We start from the raw sequence: 25,693 nt of genomic DNA, 5'->3' as shown, positions 1-25,693 counted from the left end.
TGTTCTCGTGTGTACCCTATCATGAATCACGGATGTACTCGAAAAAAAGAATGATATAACCTGCACACAAACGACAAGTGTTAGCTTGTGCACTGAAGCTCAACATATTCATACACACGTGCGTTTTGATGAGAACTTACATAGGACTTCCTGCGGGTTTCTGATTAAACTAGCGTGACGATTTTATCGTGGTACCCGCGAGGGGTTGAAGCGTCGATTATAGTGGTGATGATGGTAGTCGTACGTATGCAATAGGGAGGGTTCCCCTAAATAGCTTCATACGTAGGGTCCACCTTTTGTGATGGTAATAGTTTGTTAATTCATTAGTGTGACAAGTATCATTCGTTGATTCATCGTAGTGAATAGGCGAGTGCTATAGATCACGTTCTATTCGAACTTCCCGCGTATCTGGATGATAGCCGATAATATAGATTTCTACTGTTGCTATCTACTGTTCGCTTCACTTTGAGGGTTAAGTCAGCATTTTGCGAAACGAGGTCAAAGGCCGGTATTCAGAGTCGTTACTTATTTTTAAGATCGCCTTAAACATTTACTTGAGTTCCTGTTTCCTGTACACAACACGGACTGGAAAGACAGGGATAGGAAATACTTAAGGTGATCTTAAAAATAAGTAACGACTCTGAATACCGGCCAAAGTTTTAAGAAACTTTTCGCGAAGCAATGAATAAAAATGTAAGTATCTCTTTTCTCATACGTCTGGACTAGCTGGGTAGAATATCGCTGTGGCAAACGAGACTGACGATGAAGTGTGACGGCTACTTGTTAATTGCTATTTGTAATTGGCTAGAAAGTGTAGGAATAGAGTTCTGCAAAAAGATTTATCTCCAGGATATGTTCTATAATCTAGGCTATAAAAAGTGTTAGAGGAAAATTTAGATCTCTTCTGCAGAATATTAGTATTTAGCAAATTCTCTAATATAAAAATGTGTATATGATCAAATCTTCGTACGCGTGCGCATTCGTGTAACGGTGATGACTGTGCAACGTGCTGCCTCTCCCTGTACTCCCCATCCGTCGTTCCTTTTATTACGTGTGTGGATTACGACTGCGTGGTCGTCAGGATATATCCATTACAAGAATGTCGGACTCCGACAGCAGTTTGCACTTTTGCCAAGTCGCTGCAGTTTTGATTTTCATGCAGATATAATGTGACACATTCGCGAATTCGTTAATTACATATCCAAGAATCATGATTCTTTCCGAATAATAATCATACTTCATTTTTTTCTATTTCTATTGTTATCCTTGTACTTTTTCCAATCCGGCGACGGATACGATTAACTAGAAAACTAGGAATGTGCATGGAATTTAACTGTACGTATTTTCTGTCATAATACGGGTCGTGCGATTTACTTAAGAATGACGAATATTTTACCCTCTGCGTTCTTTCATTGTTTTTCCGTGACACGTCACGTGCATTTCTATAGGGTCGATTACTCTGAAATGGTCGACAATAACAGATTCAGAGGGTAACGTTACCGAGGATTTGTTTTTGGTTGTTCGTTCTTTTGTCTGAGTCTCTTTTTATTCTTGGTATGATTCATCGGGGATGGTGTGTCAACAGCAGGTCGGTCGGTGTAAAAGCATACGATGTTATAAAGAGGCAGGAATCGGGTATACCTGCACCTGTTTTCATAACACCATACAACTAAATCACGAAATGGGTGTTCAGCTTCGCGCCCTAGTTACACCTGCGTCTAGTATCGCGGACGTCAACCGAGGTTGCCACATTTCTCGTCACTGTTCGCTCGCCTGAAAAACTGAGGTCACATTGAATAGACGAGTTACACAGGCAAATTATTTGTCGATCCTTTAAAAACACCACTGCCGATTCGGTCAAGTGATTTTCTTCTTTCCCACGTTACGTAGCTCACTTTTCTAACGGCATTGTATTACATTTCAGTATTCGACGGGGTTTATGGAATATTTTAAAAAATTAACGTCCATTTGTTCTCAAAACTGTATAATAAATCGGCAGACATTAAACTCCTTCAAGTGATAATTCCTTTTGTATGAAAAAAAAGAATAGAAACAGGATGATAAGCAGGTTCATTAAGGATAATTACTATTATTAGAGTTATAGATGACTAAAACTTTCAATGCCACTCACTCCCACATCAATTAGGATTCATTAACAGGATTCCTACGATAAGATGATCGTTCGTGGCAGTGACACAATTAAAAACAGTAAATTGATTAACGTTCAACTATAGAAGGCTACTTTGTGAAGTAGAACATTATCCTTCAGAGTGAAGAGCATTTCTTTTATGAGAACTGAGAGGGAAAAAATTTTAGTGAAAACAGAGGGGTGACTGCCAGCGCAATGCGCATCGAGGGGCGATCACGTTTAACGGAAGGGTCGGCAATGGTGCATAGATTTAATCGCTCTATGGGAACGGAACGTTGCGTAGGAAATCGCTGAAAAACCACGCAGCGTGCTGTAGCGTCGATTACTTTTATACATATGTTCGTCTGCTCTGAAATAGGAGAATTTAGCTTTTTGTCGACGCGTAACGCTTGTTAAAAGTGGACCTTGATATGTACGGATTACGTACGTATATGTGGAACACTTATAATATTGCGATTGGAAATCGCGTCAAGGTTCTATTTAGCAGTCTTTATTTCTCAGGTATCGTCACCGCGTTTATCCACAATCGGTCGTAAACTTTTATTCTCCACGTGTTACAAAGTCCTTCATTATTCCGTATCGCTCGTGACGTTTTTACAACTATTGGCGTGGTCCTGCAAGCACTGCGAGAACGTTGTTTAGGAAAGTTTTGAGAATCGAGAACGTTCGGCTGTAAAAAATTGTAGGGTGGACGCCAATGCGCACGGCGAGGTCGGCCGTCGTCGTCGGCAGAAGGGTGGTGGTCGTGAGGGCGAGGAGCGTCAGAGAGGGGTAGGTACGAGGTTGTGGAGGTGTAGGAGGGCGTGATGGCGGGTGGGAGGGGTAGGGTGCACAGGCTAACAGAAAGAAAGATGGCCGACCTGTCTGTGAGTGCACGCGTGAGTGCGTGAGAGTGGCCGAGACTCGTCTGTGCACGTCGGATCGTCTCGGTAGTGGTCTGAGAGGGGCAAAAGAGCAAGCTCTTCAGAGATGAGATTCAACGTCTCGGAATCCTGCGCCCGTGAACACCTATATTCTTTTAGGGTTGTTTTTCGACCTGCCGAAACGGTTGAAACCTCGTTCATGTTGATCGTTCGGACAACGATTCGAACATTCACACTTTACTGATGTTTACAATGGGATAATATATGAATTCCAGTTACGATTCGAAGTTTTCCAATGGAGGTCAATGTTTCAGAAACGTCTGAGCTTTTAATTATGCAAATACGACACATTATTCGTTGAATGCTTTTATTTCGTACACGTATTCTGCACATTTACGATGCTGAAATTGTTTATTACGTACTGAGTGGAGTGAACTTCTTCGGACATGGAAAAGCAGACGCGTGACTTGCATTTGCGCGAATGAACCCGAAAATGCGTATCTCGATTGCGGGGGACGACACTGACTCGTTGGCGAATGAATGCGCGGATCAGAAATGTTGCGGGTATTTCTTCACGAAGGTTCTAAAATGTGGGACACCACGTTCCTCAGTAGCCGATCCCTCTCCCCCTTTGCCGCATAATTCTCCGTTAACTTCGTACCTGGTGCTTCCACTACACCTAACGGAATGAGCCGTACCTGTGCCTCGATGCCGACAAACTATCACGCGTGTACGCGTGTCTCATGTACGCGATCATACAGGTTCACGCACACTCGCGACCGCCGTGCGTTCGGGAATGTGTGAAGTGTGAGCGCGTTCATCGTTCCAAGCACATCCTGGCACTCCCCCAGTGGGAGGAGGTGCGACAAGGGACAGATACCCGAGCACACGCTTGCCACACTCGATTTGAAATACTCCCGAATTATATCACCACCGCGCGAGGAAAATCTTGTTGGAAATACAATCCGAATCAAAGGTGGCCCTATCAACCCTTCAAAGAAAAGCAGAATAAAAAGGAACCAAAGCGGAACGAATATATTAGGTATTCTAATATAATGATGATGTAGGGAGCTTCATTTTTCTAATATTCCACTTTAGACAAATTAAAATCCAACCGTTACCTCGAATTAATTTTCTTTGTTCTCTTGTTCTCTCTTGAGTACAAACTCCGAAACTCGATGCGCCTCTGAGTGTTTGCATATTTCGTTGTTAGCGATATTGATTATCGTGAACCCAACCTATTTACTCGTTTGATTCATTTTTTCCCCTCGATCTCTACTATTAATGACCCTGGGGATGTGCCAAGAGATTGTATTATTTAAAGATTTTGTTCTATCAAATTAATCTTTTTTTCTCATTCGATCTTATGAAGATCTTTATTCGTGAAATTCACGACAAAGTTTAGTTCTTCTCCTTCTCATGTCGATCAAAATTTCCAACTTATTTCATGTATTCCTATCCGTTTTATCCGTTTATCTAGGCACTTTGCTTGTTCGATGTACACTCGGTTGACTTCGACCTCGATCCACCGTTAAAATTCGGTCGATCGATGAAGCAACCCTTTACTCTAGAGCGACTATCGCCTCCGGATGTTCCTATTTGCTCCCTTTTTCCTCTCTCCCTCCTCCCTGGTTTCCTTTCTACTCCGTTTCTCAGTAGTTCCTTGATCGTACGCACAAACGAAAAAATCCCGACCATGTAAGATCACGTCCCGCACGTGGAAACTTGGTTATATGTCGAAATCGCCGAGGACGGTCTTTGAGAAATCGGTTACTAGGTGGTGTCCTCTCATTATCGGCGTTGAAGTCGATTTCGCGCCCGACCGAGAAAAACGGAAAAATATCTATCCAACGGCGTGACGGCGGTCGCACGGCGTGACGGTCCGCAGAATTCCTGCAGAAACGATTTTGTCGACTGACACGTACATCCTTGAGCGATGATTCAGCGGAATGTTTCCCTATCGATACGTATCTCCCGGTTGACCGCGGTAAGAATAATCCTAGGATAAAAACTGGCGTCTTTAAACACTATTAATGGATCTCGGAGTGTATCTAATAGCGAGAGAGAGAGGAAGATAAAGAATGAGCCACCACCTCCGGCGAAGACGTGCATGCACTGCGCACACGATTGCTGGAAATTATATAGCGTGGTTATAAAATCAACAGGGCGACAAAGTGACTCAAAATACAAGCGGATAAACGTGTCGTATCAATTTTTAAACATATATATTCCATTTAATCCAGCCCAAAAAGAAAATTTCTTCACGATTTATTTAAACGGTGTATAAAAATATGAATGTAAACGTCAGATACAAGAATTCAGATTTTATACGTAGAGGATAAACATGAGAACCAAAGAAAGCAAGAATTGTGCAATGTTATTGTGGTGCACTTTGGTTTTACCATTTGAGAGATTAGTTTATGACCTCGCTATATTACTTCCACCGACTATACCCATGCTTGTATCCTCTACACGCGGAAGCGTCGAAACAGTAAAAGGTAGGAGGCTTAAGCCAGCCAACACGGGGAGGGTACACAGCGGAGAAACAAAAAGAGAAAGAGAGACGGTTGCAAAGAAAAAGAGAGAGAGGGTTCGCGAGAAACGTAGAAAGAGGGACAGGGAGGACGAGCGAGGATTTCAGGCTCTCGAAACGCAGCGGTATTTGCCGCGCTTTGTCGTTCGTTTTGTACCTCGGCGTGACTTTACCGCTGGTGCTGATTACGCAATGCGTGGCCATGAGAGGAGCGAGTCGCGTACTCTCATGTACGAACGCATACAAATATCCGTTGCTTTAAGGACGTGTGCGCGTCACGAGCGAGAATGTAGCACGGCTCCGTGTGCGTGACGCATGCACGGACACGCCATTACACGCACGCACGTGCGTAAGCAACAGGCGTTCTTGCATTAGTGTGCGTGCGCGTAGATTCGATTAGGGCCGCTGCTAGCCATCGAAATAGTGCGCCAGTCTGCGTGCTTGTAAACGCGCGCGCAACTTTTCGACCAACGAATCATGCTCGATATCATCGACGATGATGACCCACATTTCATTCATGTTAGAACACGAATTGCATCGGCGAGCACGCGTGTCGAGGGGCATCGCAAACTAATCTTTATCTCCGATTCTGCCTCTACAGAGTTACACTTGGCTTGTCTTCGATTCGTTAAAACTTAAAGCTCGACCAAGTCTGTAACGAGTTGGAAGTTTTCAACCGACTATCTCGATACTCTGCTCGTTTCTACTAACGGAATTGGCGGAATCAGGGAGATTTCTCGGATGTATATTTCTTTATTCACCGTGAAAACCTCATTGTTTTCGGGGTCAGCTACGTCGGGAGACGCACTCGCTGCATACGAGGTGCCGTTGGTAAATGTATGCGTAAATACGCATGCAACTCTCGTAGCTGCGAGATAGCGCACGCTGCGTTTTTGTGTGCACCAGAGTCGCCTCGTAGATACGATGAATATATGTATGTATGTATGTACGTAGAGACGTGTAACCTAGGAACAATGGGGTCGGTTGCGACGATGATGATGTCGGCGGCCAGAGCAGAACTCACAGTGGTGACGATGCCGATGGGTGTAATGGTGGTGACCGTGGATGGTTAAGGGAATATAACGGGACGAACTTCGTACTTAAGTTGGTTGGGAGCGGCCTCGTATAACCGAGACGATCAGCTCTCTTCTCTGCTCCGTTTGTTGTGCAATATTTCGTCGATTCGTAATCCTGTGTTCGTTCGTAACGTCGTTATCTATCAAATGAAAATGTTTCAACGTCGTTGGAGGCGCACCTACATTCAAGGAATAGAACACGTTGTGTACACTACGCTGGCTCTCTCTTTCGTTCTCTCTCTCTCTCTTCATGTAACTCGATTCGATCTAAATATCGTTTAATCGGGTTTTATCGTTGACGTAGTGTACGGCCACACGCGTGATCGAACGAATTGTGTACGGCTGCTGAATACCCCCATGATTCGCTCTCGTGCCTTCTATTTAACGAATTTCTCGATTTCCCGTTATTAGAGCGAAACCGTCGTTAATCGGCATTACCGGCTGGTCTCTGAACACACACTCGTTTAGAGCGTCACGATATACGATAATAAGAAGAATGATATTAGGACCATAGGAAGTAATTATCGGCTTAATTATATGGCCGGGAGTGTTCATTTCATCACCAGCTAATACTTGGATATAGACAAGCCCGTTCGTCACGCGGCCGTTGTTGATAACCTGAATAGTATTCGAAAGGCGTCGATGACGTTTGGCGACTGCCAATCCAGAGACCATTTTTATATTTCGTTTTTTACATTTTATTTTATTTTAAGTGGTAGCGTCAGTTTTTTTTTCGTGTTCGTCTTGAAAACTGGTCGAACTACGGTCCTGCGTGCCTCCACGCGACTAAACAAATATGTAACTAAAGAGAGAGACGATCCGATCCCGTTTATATGTGCACCTTTCGAGGAACGCAATTGTGTACATTGGCACGTCTTCTTCATTTGCAATATTTCTTCGTAGGCTTGTTTCCTACTTCGATCAACTCTAGTACACAGTTCATCGAATACGCGTTTTCTTAATATTATGTAGATAAGTATCTGTTTCCGTTCGGTGGAAAATATTTTTTAACCGTCGCTAAAACAGGTAGTAACAACACCGGTCGAGAAAGAGCGCGCGTATTTCAGCTGATTCAACAATTTTCTGACGTAATCGTGTTAGATAATGCCGACAGAATAAACACATAATAAATGAGTACTTCATTGGATCTTTTAAATGAACTCCGAGTCTGTCCGAGCAAACTCTGCCATAAAATGATTAGAATGGGATTGTAACTATAATGGAGAATCAGGTTTTGTTTCATAATGAAGGTGTACAACGATTAGCATGTTCTTATTGATTTATCTCCTGGAATTTTTTCTCGTATACGTACCGTAATCGTTGCCGATTACGTGAATACGACACATTACTCTCTTCGCGTTCTTCTAACGCGACAGGTTCAGGAAGGAAAAAAAAAGAGCACTAGCTAATAATAATATATCATCAATATCCTGTTTTTTTCTCACTTTTGCGCGACCAATTTAATAAAGCAACTGAGAGAGTTTGATTTTGTTACGTAATCTATTTATCAGGAATTCGAAGTGGCGCGATGTCGAAAGGAGGAAGAAGTCGCGAAGTAAGGCGCGACGAGACGTTTCAGAAATCGTTTAACGATCGCGATCGTTTAATGTAACGCTACCACCATTTACCGCACACCATGGTGACGTGCCATTCACCGTGAAAACCATTCACTCAAGGTATTAACAAGGTCGTGCAAGGTCGTGAACAGCTATCCTGCATTTATATCGAATATGCACCCACAACGATACTTGCCGTTCGCGACAAGCGTCGAATGTGTACTTGCACATTTGCGGCGTCACTTCTGTACGTATACACACGTACATGTATATGGAGATTTGCGCGCGAAAGCAACGGAACTTGGTATCGATCCGAATGCGTAGAAAATACTATTGATTCTCTCGGCCGACCCGTCGACCTCTTCTGCACGAGAATTGAGGAGGTGGAGGGATCCTCTCTCTCTTTTCCTTTTGCTTCTTTCATTCGCACACCCATTTGGAAAAAGCTTGTTGAAAAAGTTGAGAAAATGGATCCTTCTATGTCTTTGTAAACCCAACTATATTTCCGCGATCAACATAACATTTGATAGTTGTCTTTTTTATTTTCTGATTTATAAATTCTTCAAAAGTTAGTGTAAGTTTTTTGCCAATTGTAAAATACATACTCGTCTCTAGTAGATCGTTCATCTCTTTAAATTATTTGTTCTGTATTCATTCTAATTTGATGCAACTTCTGGATTTCATGAAACGAAACATAGTCAAAAAATGACTGATGGTTTTTTAGATTATGTATTCATGCCTATACTTTTTTGTGATGACGCATAATTTCGCTGGCCTTTTCCGATCGAGGAAAGGTCGCGTTTCTGCCACATCTTCAGGATCTTAGCGAAACAAACGTTGCGTACGTGACCGTGATTGGATTGGTGAAGGGGTGAGGAGAGAATTACATAAAAGGCATGAACCGAGCGAGTCGCCTATTCGCCCAACCTACGTCCTCCAGGGTCGTACACCCACGTTCATACCTCGCGCGTATCGTCTCGCGAACTTATATGGCCGATTATGCATGCAGGCGTTATCATACACACATACATTGTATATGTATATATCGCCGATTGCTTAGAAGACTACTCGCGCCCAGGACTATGCCTATAATCTTCAAGAAATTTTCCATATGCAGGAATTCTCCAGAGTCGCGCCACGCCGCTATCGTCTGGCGTTTCCGCACGCGTTGATCACGAGAAAGGATTAGTGATTCATGTTGACATGAATCATTTATGTAGAAACGGAAACGAGTTCGGATCTCGTGCAAGTAATTGAGCTGTATTTTGAACGTTAAGCTTCGGTTCCGTTTGCAAGGGAGCAAACACGTGTTACGTAGCTCTATTTAACGTTCCATAATTGAGAGCAACAATTGTTAATTAGCCACAGACAGAAAGCAGTTGAATAAAAAAAAGGGAGCAATTTAATAATAATAAGTAATGTTTATGTTTGTTTGCAGATCACGAGAAGGAAGGACATGATAAACTGTGGCCGATGAAGAAGAGAGCACGAACGCGAGCACGAGTACGAGCAGGAGTACGAACAAGAGCAAGCGGCTTCGTCGAGGAAAGCGAGAAGAAACGACGACGAGGCGGCAGCAGCAATACCAATAAAAAGATCAACACTAGATCTGATGTTAGCGGACATTAACGGTAACTTGGCGGATCTGAGAAGTGAAGCGATGGCATCGCAGAGATTTTGTCTGCGCTGGAATAATCATCAAAGTAATCTACTCTCCGTTTTCGACCAACTACTCCATGACGAGTCGTTTGTCGACGTTACGCTGGCCGTCGAGGGTCAGCTACTCAGGGCACATAAGATGGTGCTGTCGGCGTGTAGCCCCTACTTTCAGGTAAGTTAAACTCTTGTGCTAATCTGAAAGAACGATGCATCGTTGAATGTAATCCGGAGAATCTGCCGAAAATACACACACTTTTCGAAGACTAATACGAATCGCGTTCTTTATGACATCGTCATTAATTCGTAATTGTTAACTTGATTCGCAAAGCGTATTAATAATTCATAACGTTCTCTTATTTCGACCCTTTCGTCGGATCTGCACCGATCACTGGATGTTATTCGCTGTTTGTTTTTGCAGGCCCTTTTCGTCGGGCACCCCGACAGGCACCCAATAGTCATTCTCAAGGATGTCCCCTACGTGGACATGCGCAGTCTTTTGGACTTCATGTACCGCGGGGAGGTCAGCGTCGATCAGGACAGACTAACTGCCTTCCTGAGAGTCGCTGAATCCCTCAGGATAAAGGGCCTGACCGAGGTAAACGAGGACAAGTGCGACTTGCCTAGTATTACCTCTTCGTTGCTTGGCAATCAAAACACAGTACCTCCACCGCCGCCGAACCTGCATAGAATAAACCAAATCGGGCCTCACCATCACGTTTCGCAGAAGAGGATGCACCATATGTCGAGCCATCCTCTACTTGGTTCGGCATTATCCGCGCCAAAGAGGAAAAGAGGCAGACCTAGGAAACTGAGCGGCTCGTCCGACACGCCGATCGGCGAGATCTCCGGCCAGGAACTTCAGTCCTGTTCCGGGGCGGATCTTGTCCAGGGCTCGCCCGAGATGATGGAAATGAAGATGAGTATCGACTTTCAAAGTGAGAGTAATACCGGTAACTCCGGTAGAAGCGGGAGCACCGGTAACGCGAATAGTAACAACGTGAGCAGCAATAACGTCGGGAACTCGGCATCGACGGGGACCGCCCTGTCGTCGTCGAGAAAGGACGAACCAACGGAGAATGGTACTGACACGCCTGAGTCGCTGACACCTCGCGTCAAACGGGAACCCGAACCGACGCCTAGTACCTCTGCCCAAGGTAAACTACTTTTATTTTTTGTTCCGTCTCTCACACACAACACTCTCCCTCTTTCTCTCTCGTTAACTCCAGAACTACCAAATCAATTTTAATAAACTTCCAAGTATGATGCACACTGAAAATTTAAAAGTAGTTCGTTCCGGGACATTGTAGATTATACATGCTTACAAATGAACTTTATACAGGATGTTATGACACTATAAATCTGCAATCTTAGTTTTTCTTATTTGGCACCTCCTGAAAGAGCTCATAAAATATTCACGGCTATTAAAGCTGATCATAACTTTAGCAAAGAAATAAACGTACCGTCTACATTATATTTCACTGTGACGCAAACTTTTTTACGAAATAACTAAAGTATTAAGGGAGCATTTAGAGTTTCATTTTTATTGCAAACATTGATTATTGATAAACTAATCAAATTCTATTTGTTCGCTAGCCTCTGACGAGACGTTCGCACGACCACACAGTAGACAAGGGAGCGAGGGTTTCAAACAAGGTAAGAAATACCATTGTCAGCTTACACGATTAACAATATTGCATCATCTTTTATTCACCATACGTAATGCGAATAATCGAAATAACATCAACGCAATGCAAATTAATATTCTTTGATACGAGTATATATTAGCTTAAAGCAAATTTAACATGTTATTAATTGATGATACCGGTACAAGTCGTGATCTAGTTTTATTTACAAGTCCTGAATTGAGACTTGCGAACTGTTATATACACTAATTATGCTAAAGTGAATAATAAGTCGTTAGACATTTACAAACTTCTGATAGAATTAAAAATGTGCTAGTTAATACTTGAAGATAATTTCATAACGATTTTCGTATATTGATACTGTATTCTTAAACTATTTATGACCGTTTTTAATAATGCATATTAATTGGTACATTTTAATGAAATTGAATTTATATATGCTGAGAGAGAAAACTGATAGCAGTATTTAATACTTTTAAACTTTTCATGTATGTAGAAGAGGACATTATCATGTTGTTCTTCTTTTAGTTAACATAAACTTGTCGAGTGTTTCAATAATTCATTTACTTTTTACTCTTGAAGTGCGTAAAAGAGTGAATTCCAATTTTTTTACATACGATTCGTCGAGGTCGATCGACGGTAGCTACACAAAAAACATTCCGTTTGCGTGCTTTCCTAAGCAATATTTTATTCTAATCCTTAACAAATGCTATCATTTATTTGTCTATTTGGTTTCATCAAGGCACTCGTCTTGACGGATTTAAACGGAAGAAGTAAAAAAGGAAAGAGGAAAGAATAATTAAAACTGCTTTACGATGTGCTAATGAATTTAATTTTTCAGAATTTTCGTCCCGTTAATTTTTGACCTTGCTCGTGGTTGCGCGACTGCGAATTAAATCGCGAACGCAGTGTCGCAGCAGTGCTTCCGGGAAGGTTATTTTTTTTATCGTAAATTCACGTACACTGAATAGGAAAAAAGATCATTGCGACTCGGGTCGATGAATTTGTTCACGAGTGCAATTCGTTAAGACGTTAATTCGTCGACACCGCCTGGGTTAGCATTCTTACGGGAAATTAATATCAACAAATCTTGCAGAGTATTAAAACAAAAAAAAAAACAGTATGTGCGATTTGCGTCTGGAGCAGGTGAATAGGCTTCCAGGAGTTTATGCGTGTCATAGGTTTTTAAAGTCGGCCTGCTAGAAGTACAAAAAACCGAAGTAAAAATAAAAACAAACAATACGTATAACGATAAGAATGGTTTCCTTTTTTCGAACCTGAACCGAATCGTTCGGCACAGTTAAGCCGTAGGCGTAGGCAAAGTAATATTGAAACACGAGATGCGCACCGTGTTTTACGGGCTTTTAGGAAACGAGACCTCTACTTGAGTCACGCGTGTTGACCTGTGACAACTCGAGAATAGAAAATAAAATAGAAAAAAAATGCCAGAATAAAACATGTATACATATGCGTACCATACATGCCCACGTGTACCATATATGTATGTATACGAAAGAAACAAAGTGTACGAGAGAGAAAGGAAGCCGTCGTCTCGTTGAGCCTATACAGGCGTTCGTGTTGTATGCTTCTTTGAAACGACGAGACGTTCGAGCGGAATTAAAAAAAAAAAATTACAAAAATCGTGTCAACAAATACACAAGATAATACTCCCTTTTGAATGCTGTAGCCTCCAAAAATTCTAACCTACCACCCACCGATTCTCGTTAAGGGACATATGTATTTACATATGCATATAAAATATACATACCCATGTAACTTATACGCTCTCGGCCAATGTGCAGCGCCACGTTCCTTCTTCTTTTTATGCTCCTTCTTCACACTCGTCTAGATAATACATTATGTACATTTCTCTCTACTTATCACTTTCACTTTAATCCTTTTAATCCCATTTTGCATAATGCATACGTGAATTTATATGTATATACACCTGTTTGTATATATACATATACGTATACACGACATGTGTATCTTTTTATTAAAATATAGAATCCACGCACGAATGAGAAACGCTTCGCTGCCATTGGCCACTTGGTAAAGGAAGGGGGTGGAGCCAGCTTTTAGCGGTGCTTACTTTTTTTTCTGATTTTTATTTAAAACGCTGGTTTACTTTTTTCATTTGTTCGTTCGTTGTAAGGAAGTCGAACGCAATTTATGTGATGTTACGTCGAGTGACAGACTGCGGTGAAATGGATAGAACCTTCATTTACGAAATAAAGAAAAAAGGTGTGCGTAGCTCTTTTTTTAAAGCGGACAACGAACGTCGGCAGGTTAATCGCTTCCGCCTTCTCTTGCATTCTTCTCGTTGCCCAAATTTCCATGAAACAAAGGGAAATGAATCCGGAGTTGAAGCACACGCAGAGAGAGATAAGTATTCGAAAACCAGAAGAGAAAAATGAAAAGGGAAGAATAGGCGAACGAATAAGCGACAGGACAGAAAGAAATGGACGAGAAACAAACCCGAATGACGGAAAGAAAATAGAGCAAGACAGACAGAGAGACGGACAGTAAGATTGACGATGAGAGAGATCAGTAAAAGGAGAAGAAAAAGTAATATCGAGAAGGATGTGACGTACGTTCTTTCCTATGTGATATTCGAGGAAGAGAGAGAGAGTGAGAGAGATAGATAAAATAGTAGAGAAAAATAAAGAAAGAGAAAGAGAGAAAAGAGAAAAGAAATAAAGAGAAATTGCATTTACTTGACGTACGCACGCACGCACACACACGCACGCGCGTGACAGAGAGTGCTTCGAAGATGTCGAACATGATGATCGTTCGTTAGTGACCGTGAAACGTGTTACGCTTTGTTCTCTTTGCGCAGGTGAGTTGAGATTATCTGAGTCACCATTCGATCTCTGAGAGATTACCTTTGCGCGGGGGAAGCGAGGGAACTAGGGGAGGCCAGCCGCTCAAAAACCAAAATAAAAAAATATATATATGTATATATCTACATATACATAATGTATATGAAAACCGTTCCGAAATGCCAGAATAATCTAAATAAGAGAAAATTGAATAAAAGAATCTGATGTACAGCGAAGCCGAAAACGGATTAAATAAATATAAATAAAGTATAATTGCATCGAAGAAGAAAGAACGTTGCTTCTTCTCGAGCGTCCTCGATCTCGATGGATCGTCTTCCCGTTCAGTATGGATATATGTGTTGTAATATTGTACGGTTCTGACTGACGGGACGTACGGACGGATTTGTCGAAAATATGTATATGGGTGGGTCCTTGTCTCGAGTATGCGTATGTCATGATAATTACCAATGTTCGTACGTGTGCGGGTGCGCCGTGATAGTTTGGAGCATGTTATCTTCTTTTTAATAACTTGTAAAATTACATAAAGACGATTACTTAAAGACGTTTTCATAAAGACGACGTAACGAATGCTCCAAGCTTCTAATCGGAAGTACATGCGCGCGTACGATTCAGTCTGTTGCATTAAATCTGTGCGTGAATGTGTATTTGTATACCTTCAATGGTAGCGATGGATACGAGAGGGAGTCTAAATGAACCGGGGGGTATGAAAAAAGAGAATGTTAAATGGTGTAAGATCGGCGACCGCGAGGGGTGAATGTGCATAAGAAACGCGTAGTAGAAGGGTTGCATTTGAGAAGAACGGCTGAAGAGGGAATGAGCGCATAAGTGCGCGTGCAAGGACGGATGTATGAGTATGTATGTTGCATATATCTATTGGGAAGAAAGGAGGAAAGAAAGAGACGGGTTCGTTGAGTCGCTGAGATGCACTTCGTGGTATGGCAAACAGGACCGTAACGGTCCTCTTGGCAGCCGTACGGGATCGGGGCAAAGCCGCGATCAACGGCGAGCGAACAGTGGCGAAAGCGTGCGTGAGAGCGAAAGAATCTGAAGAGGGAATGACGATGAAACAGGAACGGGCAGGGGGTGGGGACACGGAAAAGCGGGTGCGGCATAAAACACACTTAACACGGGACAGAGTTGACGGACAGCCGGTTCGAATATACGGTGACTCTTTTTTGCTGGCTCTACCCTTCCTCTTGCTTCCCCCCACAAATAGTAGAAATACGTTATATTTATCAGTACATTATTATACACAATTAAATACTATTATGATTATTTGCATACTCAATGATCTACCTAAGTTTGAATTACGACACGAAGGTAGATTGAAAAGTTGTTTCGGCTTGATTAGTTACTTGACTAATTACTTTTCGACTAGTTACTTTAGTAACTATTGACTTTCATGAAAGAAATTGTTGCGTGAATCCGTTTGAAGACTAGATAAGGTAGATAAGAACTGCGAGCTTTTCAATCATACCTTGTACAGTAAGAGCGAAAAATAAGTATACATCTTACGAAAACGAAATTCGTAAAGTCAAATGATTTATGCTTACTAAATTTCGTGCTTGAAGGCTGTACACTTATTTCTAATTCTCGCTGTATATTCTTGCAATATAGACATATACGATAAAACGATGGTAGACAGTCGAGAATTGTTTAAAGGAGTGAGCTTTCTTCGTTTCAGACTTGGAGGAGACGTCGAGTGGCGGTGGCTCGCAGTCACCGACTCACATTCGCATCAACTTCGAGCGATGCTTTCGCAAAGAATACAGCGCGTCGTCTCTACAGGGGAAAACGTCAACGGCGGGTACAACCGGGTCAATGGAGGACTCGCAGCAATACTCCGATTCCGAATCGGAGCAGAAAGTGTCGAAAGACAATTTGAGCAGTGCCATATTCAATCTGGTCGCGGTCGGTGAGTCGGAGATCAGTCAGAGCGACTTCGAGGGATCGTTTAAAGTCGAGAATGAAAGAACGGAGGGTTCGGTACGGGACTTCTGCGTGAAAGAGGGCGACGTGTACCGATGCACCGTGTGCCATCGTACCTACACACACATCAGCAATTTCTGCCGGCACTACGTCACCTCACACAAGCCTAATGTCAAGTACTATGCTTGCCCGGTTTGTTTCAAGGAGTTCACGCGGAAAGATAATATGGTTGCCCACGTTAAGATCATACATAGCCTTAAGCCGCATATGAGCCTTAGCAGCAGTGGCAGCAGTAGCATGGGCCAGCAGCGGTAGACCGCTGCCGGTGTATCATCTTTTTTCAGGCTACGCTCCCTGGCCCTTTCCCTTCGTTCTGTCTATTGAGAATTGAAACTAATAATTCCAATCAGTTATAAGAAGATACACGAATAAATGGGGCGGTCGAGAACCTCGATTACGATAGCATTGTTTTCGGCAGTCACGTTCGACAAAAGTGATAAAAAAGAGAATCAATTCTTGAATTGAGATCCTCAATTATCTCATTGATACAAGTATCTCATGAATTAACAGCTCTGTTGACGATGAAATTACGAATCGCTGTTACCATCGTCGTGCAGTCATCGATTACTAAGTAGTCGACAAAAATACTTGATTGACTGTTGTCGTCGCAGGTAAGAGTCGGGGAACGTTGCACAAGAAAGGGATAACGACACAGAAAAAATAAAAATATTGTGTGAGAAGCTCAGAAGAGATGCGAGCATATGCGTCACAGTGGCTTTCCGAATAAATCTGTGCGGCTGTAAAAAGGAAATAATGTTTCGAACGAACAAAGAGAGAACAAGTAGTAAATAGATTGTCACACTGACGATAAAGTTATAATTTAAGCTAGCGGAAACGAATTAAGAAAGGACCATTACGGACGTAGTCAATCAAATGTACAAGTTTTAAATACTTTATCATCCTTGATACCGTAGGTAGTTGTTAGGCGAAATCTTTTTACAATTTAATAAACAACAGACGATTAACGAGAAGCTGAATCTAAAGATATTTTCATGGACGCGGGGAAAATTCAATGGCGGACCATGCGTTTGCTGCAGCTCAAATAGATTTCCCCGTTTTCATGGATCAACATTCAACAGTAACAAGAAAAAACGGAAATTTTAATATACGTATGATAATAATCGTAGCAGCTAGTAAAATCAAATACAAATAGAACACAGTACCTCTGATCATTCGAGCTATGAATTTCTTTTAAAATTGAATCAATTAACTCGTAATTATTATATCGGATAGCTACTAGTTTTCTCTTGTTTCGTTCGAAAGTGTGAACTTTCGAACGAAATGGAGGTGGTGTGTACATGTACATCCCCGACCGTTTCGCAAACCGAAAGTTTCCTTTCTCGACAAAAAGAAAATTATTTGAATTTATACGCGTGAAACGCGTAATGGGCATTAAGTTACAAAACAAAACGAGCTTTACCGCGTCCTTTCTCTTCAAGGGAAGTCGTGAATATTAAACAAACGGAAGAAGAAAAAAGAAAGCGAACGTAAGAGAAAGATACGCGCATACAAAGAGTTTATACATATACGTTTGAACCGGTGTTACTCGTTTAGTCGTCTCAACGTAGTTCTACGACGACGGGGATCAGTTAAAATGAACAAAAATAATAAAAATGAAACAAGAAAGCAAAGTAATAATTGCAAAAGAAACGTGAGTCCAAATCAACAAAGAGTATATTTACTATTATGTGACTGTTATATTACGGAGAGAATCAAACGGTGTCGCATGTAGCATCGAAAATATACATAAATAAGTACGTTTATCGAAGTTTAAACGTCGGATACATGCACACACGATATAAATAAGGGAACCACAGTAGACTGAGTAAATGCAATATATATGTACGATGACCGTTCGCCATGTTGTTGAGCCGTTGAAGCTGTTGTCAAGCTGCCGAGCCTGATTCGGAGTTATATAGTAGCGTAATAGGGAGCCAAGGTGGAGAGAAAAGGAGTCCACGGTTAGGGCAAGAGGGAAGAACGGAAGATAGTTAAATGGGGATATTAACGGAACGGGGCATGCAATTCTTGAAAGACTGCAGAGGGACGGTTTTAACGACACCAAATACAAGATAGTACTGACATTGGATAGACTGAAGGCACTTTAGTAGTAACTTAACGCCATATCGTACTGTACCGTACTCGATTGAACAAGAAAGAAAAAGAAAAAGCATTTGTGCTTAGAGAGCCCAGTACAACTGGTGACAGTTTTACTGCTATATATTCTATATAATCAGTATACTATATAATATATATTATTTTTTAGAACGGAAAAAGAATTTTAATCGTTACCCACGCAAATAGTAAATATCCGTTCATTTATTTCCTGTTCGACTTGAAGAGGAATCGTGGGACTAATAAGATTATATAATTATATATTAACGATTTTCGAATCTGTTATTCGTAAATTCGTGATCGCGACTAAAGCTGATCGTTAAATCATAGATTCCCTTATTTGTAAATGTTAAATTCTAAATAACGTGAGACAAGGATGTGCGTGTCCAGGGTCATAGAAATTTTATCGTTGTTAAAAATATATCCTTGTCTTGCTTGTTACGAGTTTTATAGAACCTATGATATACATATTCTTTTTATGTATTTTATTCAAAGTTCTTTGAAAAATTTCTCTTTCAGTCTACAAGATTATAGTCTGCACGTACGTAAAACATAATTAATAATGTACTCGAGCGGTTCGATTGCTGTTCAAAAGGGATACGGCTACAGTGATGGTATATAGGCTTAGTCGCGAAAGACAGCACTAAAAATATGATCGTAGCTTACTATATTTTGCACTTTACACTTTGTCGAATCCTCTCTAGTCGGACTTTCGTTCATAGATCGATTGTTTAGGATTATATGAACGAGCACGTGTGAATCGGAGAGGACGCGAAAACGATTTATATACAAATTTTTTCACTAGTTGGGCATAGACATTAGACGACTAGAGGCTATATAATAATAATTATAAATATTATCACTGCTACTATTAATTAATTGTAAACATAACGGAGACCTTCGTTGTTATTTTAATTAAATGGGATTTCGAGACGAAGAGAGAAAAGATAGGGAGGAGATGGGGCAGGGAAACAAAGAGAAGGCACGAAGCGTGATTTGTTTATTACGCGATCTCGTGTTCGATCGCCCACGATTGACCAGTGTTGTTCGTTCGTTATTTCAAGAGATATCTAGCGTGTTGCAAAGATAAAAAATAAAAGTTTTAGTCATAAGAATTACGGAGACAGAAACCGAAAGACGCGATCGGTCGTCTCCGGACACGATTACGCGTACTTTTAGGACGATAGAGGGATACAATATTAGTTAGGCAGGCAGCAATGTTTATAGGAGTAGATGAAGAGAAACAAAGTAATAAGAAAGCGATAGGAAAAGAGAGAGGGGCGAGGAGAGAAAGAGAGAAATTAAAGGAAGCTTTAGTTAGTATTTTTGATCGTGATGGACCGTGCCGCTGACTCGCAAATTGATACGCTCTCAGGTCAATTATCGTCAAAATTTTGAAACTCTCATGGACCAAAGAGTATCCACCGTTTCGTTACGGTGGATAATTTTCGGCGGGAAAAAGGTGTCTTCTTTCTTTTATTTTCTTCTTTTAACTCGAAGGACAAATTCTAAGCAAGAGAAGCGGCAGCTGGCCGGTCTTGGAGAAATCATTGTGTTCGCGATGGGTTAATTCGAAGCCCGTCCAGAAATAAAAAAAAAAGAAAAAATATTGGAAGCGGAGGGTGTAAACTGATATAGTTGATACGTATAAATATATATATTAAAAAAAAATAAGTGCAAAGAGGCAGCGGCTAAACAGCTTATATATCGTTTTAAAGTAAAGAGGAAACAGAATAATAATTAAAAATACACTCACATTTGATAATCACTGAGAGGCTAAGACTAACTCAATTTTAGATGGCAGGCAAAAAGGAAGATTTTTTGGATACGTAACAAAGCGGTGTCGATATGAAAGTGGAAAGTACGCAGAACGTAGCTCTCGGATCGCCTAAGACGAAATCAATTGCCAAATTTTAATGGATGAGTCTGTCGAATTAATAGGGTGTTAAATTGATGACCAATCTATTTCACATATTTTTCGGTTGTCGTCAGATGTTAGGCCAAGACGATAATAGTCAGAAATGATTTCTTTTCTTTCTTAATCGGAGGCTTTTCGTAGTAGCTCGTTTGATAAATCCAGTTTTATTCGTCCGTAAGAAAAGAAGTGTTAGTTTACCCTAGTCGACTTTTACGTGAGAAATCGCTCTCGGAAGATGTAAAACTGTTGGTAAGTCGATCCTTGTTGACTAATACGCGTTTGTTTTTTCTTTAAATTTTATTTCTCGCATAATATATTTTTCTGTTAAATATCTTATTTGTCGTCGTCGTCGTTGTCGTCGTCGTACAAGCAAAGATACGTAAATGTTTTTATACATCGTTAAAGTTTAAGAAAGACAGTTGCAGAGCAAATTTGGCAGCTGCGAAAAATGAAGGGAAATAAAAACTTTGAATCAATTGCGATGGACACGTATACGAGCCGAGCCGACATCTCTGCTTACATCGAATTCCTTTTATGGTATCTTAAGGCTCGTGATCAGGGTAAACTGATACCTAACGTAAAACTTGTTGAAATTTAGTAACCCATCTTGGAGATTGCTACGAAATTTTTATCGTACTATCACGTTCGTTGCCTTCTAAATCGTTGTTAAACTTTTAGAGTTAAGGTTGTAAAAATATGGAAATTCATGTTGCCAATCAGTAAAAGTTAGTAGAGGTTCGCGGAGTAAGAGGCGTTTCTTAAAGATTAAGGATGTAATGATCCTTATGTTCGTACAAAATTAGTGTTCAAATTATTGTAAAAAGTGTTCATAGCGAGAAAGATAAAAAAGAAAGATGAAGACACGTTGAAGTGTTACACGAGGAATCGTACGTAACGAGATGTCTCGTACTTGCATTACGCGTTGCGTGTTCTGAGCCACGTTAGAAACAAAACTTGTTTCGACTGATATCGTTATTGGAAGGAAAACAATTAGTCGAGTTAAAATTTTCACCGTAAAATCTGCAACTGTCTTGCCCCTATTTTTAGGTGAATTCTCTATACTCCAAGCACAGGCGAATTTCTCACGCTAATCGCGGTTAGGATCGCAAAGGTCTCGTTAATGAGTTCGTGTTACACATATATTTTAATTAATTTATAAGTCTACGGACGTATTGCGGGTGGGTTATCGGGGAAAGAATATGGAAAGCAAGAAAAATTTTACTTATAGATTATTATATTATATTTATCATGTGCCTCTTGCAACAGCGACGTCATGCGCCATCGATTCTCGTTTCTTTTTAATTCGTGCCTTCGCTTCGTCGCGGAGGAATCAACCAGTCAATATCGATTATTCTAAGATTTCTTTTCACGTGTTATTATTGGCAACAGCCGCTCTTGCAAGAGACCACTGTGAAAGAGGAACCAGAGAGAAAGAGAGGGAGAAAGAGAGAAAGAGCGAGCGAGAGAGAGAGAGAGAGAGAGAGAGAGAGATAAATTACGAGGCTTAAAAAGCAGACTGTACTATTGGATAGATTTTAATATATATATATTAAATATAAATATATATACATAAACATATATATATATATATTAAAAAAGAAAAGAATCATAGTTTATTATCGCAAATAAATTACACGAATATGTACACAGACACGTATACAGAGAGAGACACATATGCAAAATACGCGAATGGCGTAAAGATGATACATATATATATATATATATATATATATATACATACATATTATTATTGCGATGATTATTATTAATATTATTATTGCGATTATTATTAATATTATTATTACGATTATTATTATCATTATTATTATATATTATATATATAAACAAAAGTTATATGGAATATATTTTAGCGCTAGTTGATAATACCTATTAACGTCGTTGCAGTTTTTGAAATCATGCGTCAGAAAAAATGAGAGTGAAAAAAAAATAATACTGAAGAATAAGAATAAGAAGAAATTAAGGCATATGAGATATGTGGTTGAATTTTAACTTTATATATTATACGTTGAATTAACGTACTTCAGTGGGATCCAATAATATGTAGCGGTGTAATCCCCGATTTGGTGCCTTTTTAAGCGACATAAATAACGATGAAGAGAAAAAAAAGTAAAAAAAAAAAAGAATAATAAGAGGTAATAATAATAAATTGTTATCGAAGCCCGCGATCGTAGGCGCGCACTCGCGCGTGTGTATAATCCCTTTTTTAAAGAAAAAATGAAAAGCGCGCCTGATGATCGCAATCTAGTGCCAAATAAGTGAGACCTTGTCGTGAAATGATGCGTAAAAGAGTAAATAAAGAAACAAGAGAAAAAAAAACAAATGATGATGATGATGATGATGATGATGATGAAACAAGATGAAATTTTATAGGGAACTTTTTAGAGAAGATGAGTCTTTTCTGACGCTGGGTAGACTTAGTATATTTTATATGCACTGATTGTTTGATTATGACTATCGATAATAAAATGAACGGTGTTCAATAGATTGTAACCGAAGAATTTTTAAGTCTCGTTGTACCGACTTTTTTGTCTCATACATTCACGTATCCAGTGTTTAACGCGCGTGCAATGCATACTCGCATTTTTATTTTCAAAAAGGAATGGACAATTTTAATCTTGCGTGTCTGATCGATTTTACGAGATCCGCTGACAGCAATGAAAACGAGTGAGTTTTAACAATCTGTACTGAGAATTGATGAGGAATGAACGAAGAAGGTAGGATTATTGTACGACGAAGAAGCTCTTCGGTAAAGCACGTTTGAAGCGCATCTCGAAAAATCGTTTAATGTATTCTACGTACAAGATTAGCGTCGAATGAGAAACAAAATGTGTCGATGAATGAAAAAGAAGATGAAACCTCGATGTTCAACCGCTTCTTTTTCTTTTCTTTTCGAAACCCTGTGTCGTTTTATTGTTTGATATGTCTGTGGAAGCCGATCAAATTGTTTCTCGTTGTGATAACAGTTGCGTGAAAGACCGAGTTCTCACTTCTATCAGCGCGAAATCCAAACAAGTTTCTTGTACACGAAGCTTAATCCATTAACTGCAATAACACTTTAGTAAATTTCAGCTGTTATGTCACTTTCAATCTTATGCGTATCCTGCAATCTTTTTTTTTGTTACAATTTTTTTTACATAGCCGACGTTATCCCACGTCGTCTCTCCTCCATTTTTATAATTCAACAATCATATTTCGCGCTTTGGAAAGTTACGAAGCAAAAAAGTGATTAATTTGAAGCATATTCTAATGCTGAAACATTTTGTCAGCGGAAACTCGCGTTTAAGAAAAAGAAAAAACAGTGAACAGAGAGCGACACGAATGTCGCACGATTTGTGCGTTGTAACGAAAAATCGATTAGAAATTAGTGGCCTGGATTGTCCTTTAATATATACGTATATACATGCTTGTCGAGGAAAGTAGCGGACTAATTGAAACACGAGAAAGAAGGTAATTACCAAACCGACTAACAGCGCAGTTTACACACAAACAGATCGTAGAATTTTTAATTTTACTTATTTTCGTTGCGTTCTTCGTTATATTTCCGTTATTATTATATACATGCGTTTTTATTGTTCGCACGTATGTGGAACACGAATGGTGAGAGCGAGCAGAGTGATTCGCGATTGTGAATCGTTCACACGCGAATCCTCGTCTCATCCCCCGACGCAGTTCGAGAATAATTTTCAAAAACGTACGAATCGTCATCAAAGTGCCATAAGTTGCTTCGAAACGAAGGATTTGTCACACGTGATCAATTCACACGTTGTCCGCAAATATTGTTTCTCATCAACTGCTCCTTTTTTATACGTTTAAAAAGGAATTTTTCGATTTCTAATTCTCTTTCTTCTTCTTTTTACTACGTTCCACAACCGTGTTCTTACGTAGAGATTTTTTCTCGTTAGTCATTTGAAACAAAGATCGCATCGCTCCCCGTGTGTAGTATTTCCCTTCGATATACATATACAATATCCACACGTACACACACCAAATTCGAGAATTCCCGCACTCACCACGAAGCACCGTTACTCTTAGCCAAAAATTACTTTTATTTAGTTTTGTTTTAGCGAATCGTGGATGCGTCTCGTCGGTCGATTGTGCGGTCGTTCCCTTCCTCGTCATCTGGAGAATTTTCTCGTTGAAACACGCGTTAGTAGTGACCGTAGTTAAAAGCTCGTTGAATTTCTCATAGTATCGTGATCGACGAGAGACGATCGTCAAGACCGACCGGGCGCTTCTTAGGTAATAAGATTCCTTCGCTAAGGCTTGCTCGAGTACATAAGGAATGCTGGCAAATGAAAAATAAATGAACTCAATCGAATAGGATCGCGTGTCGGCGACATTTAAAATAAAAGAGAAAACCAATGTACGTGTCCAGGTACTCAACAAGCCAATTGCGACAGGAAGTCAGCGATTTATTATTTTTTATGTACTTTTGTTTTGCATGTTGCGTACGCGTATTGTTGGTTTACTATTTTTACTGTCCAGAAACAAAGTGAAACATTTGGAGAACAAGAAAAAAAGATAAATATATATATGTACATGGTTTGTTCGTTGCATTTCAACTTTTGATTTTTACAAGCCCTTTAGATGTTACATCTCGGTTTATTTATTTTTTTTTAGTATATACCTCCGATATCACTATCGTTATCGTTGCGAAGAGCGATTCGCAACAACGACGTTGCATGTAATCGTGTAACCGATAGAGTCGCTTTATCGGTTACATAAAATTTCTACTGTGTCTCGTTTCCGTTGCGTATTCATATAACGAAACTGTTACACAGGCTAAGCGAATCGCGGGATCGTGGAGTAAAAAGTGTGATTTATTGAATTATTTTTAAAACCGACCACGACGTCAACGTCGTTTCTCGCAACGATACGAGTCCCGTGTATAAAGTACGTACAACATTGAAACTGTTGCACGACAGATCCGGTACACGACTGTACGATATTGCATTTATTTATCTTCTCCGCGAAGTCGACCGAAGAACTTGGAAAGTTTCCAATGCACCTTGCAACGTGCACCAGAATTACTCATCTCGTTAACTTACATAAAAAGCAATGTCGGTTCACTTCGTCGATAGCCGAGTTATTATACGGCCATCGTAAACGAATTTCAAATTGCAATTTTTAATCTTTGTGGCCAAATATTTTTCTTATCACACGATGGACCTCATTCTCGAAATGTTAAACAAGATACAGATCTGTCGTCAATTCCTTAATTTCCTGCTCCTTTACTTCATATCGTTCCTTCGCATCTTATTAAGTAGAAAATGATGTATTTATTTTATCACATGGTATTATATTGTTACATATTATTTTTATATGCTA

At 40.2% G+C, this 25,693-nt stretch overlaps 1 protein-coding gene across 12 annotated transcripts in view; it reads left to right on the top strand.

Annotated features, from left to right (window-relative positions):
• Positions 1 to 25,693, top strand: part of ttk (zinc finger and BTB domain-containing protein ttk) — a 43,281-nt gene that overhangs the window by 4,758 nt on the left and 12,830 nt on the right. For 9 of the 12 annotated variants that reach the window (XR_001916827.2, XM_026817066.1, XM_026817069.1 and 6 more), the window contains 3 exons: positions 9,616 to 10,008; positions 10,255 to 10,990; positions 11,430 to 11,489. Coding sequence is in view for 11 of the 12 variants with exons in the window: in XM_026817066.1 (XP_026672867.1) it covers positions 9,790 to 10,008; positions 10,255 to 10,990; positions 11,430 to 11,489 (1,015 nt within the window). In the remaining variant the exon portion in view is untranslated. Of the gene's footprint in view, positions 1 to 4,118; positions 5,000 to 6,483; positions 8,298 to 9,615; positions 10,009 to 10,254; positions 10,991 to 11,429; positions 11,490 to 16,006; positions 19,648 to 25,693 lie in introns of those variants that run through there. The other 3 variants (XM_018031557.2, XM_026817071.1, XM_026817068.1) reach the window with 3 other exon arrangements.

The sequence above is a fragment of the Ceratina calcarata genome, unplaced genomic scaffold (genome assembly GCF_001652005.2).
Source record: "Ceratina calcarata isolate Rehan_Ccalc_2016 unplaced genomic scaffold, ASM165200v1 scaffold554.2, whole genome shotgun sequence".
NCBI lineage: Eukaryota > Metazoa > Arthropoda > Insecta > Hymenoptera > Apidae > Ceratina > Ceratina calcarata.
The sequence above is the reverse complement of the archived record's forward strand: the minus strand, read 5'-3'. Positions and strand labels throughout refer to the sequence as shown.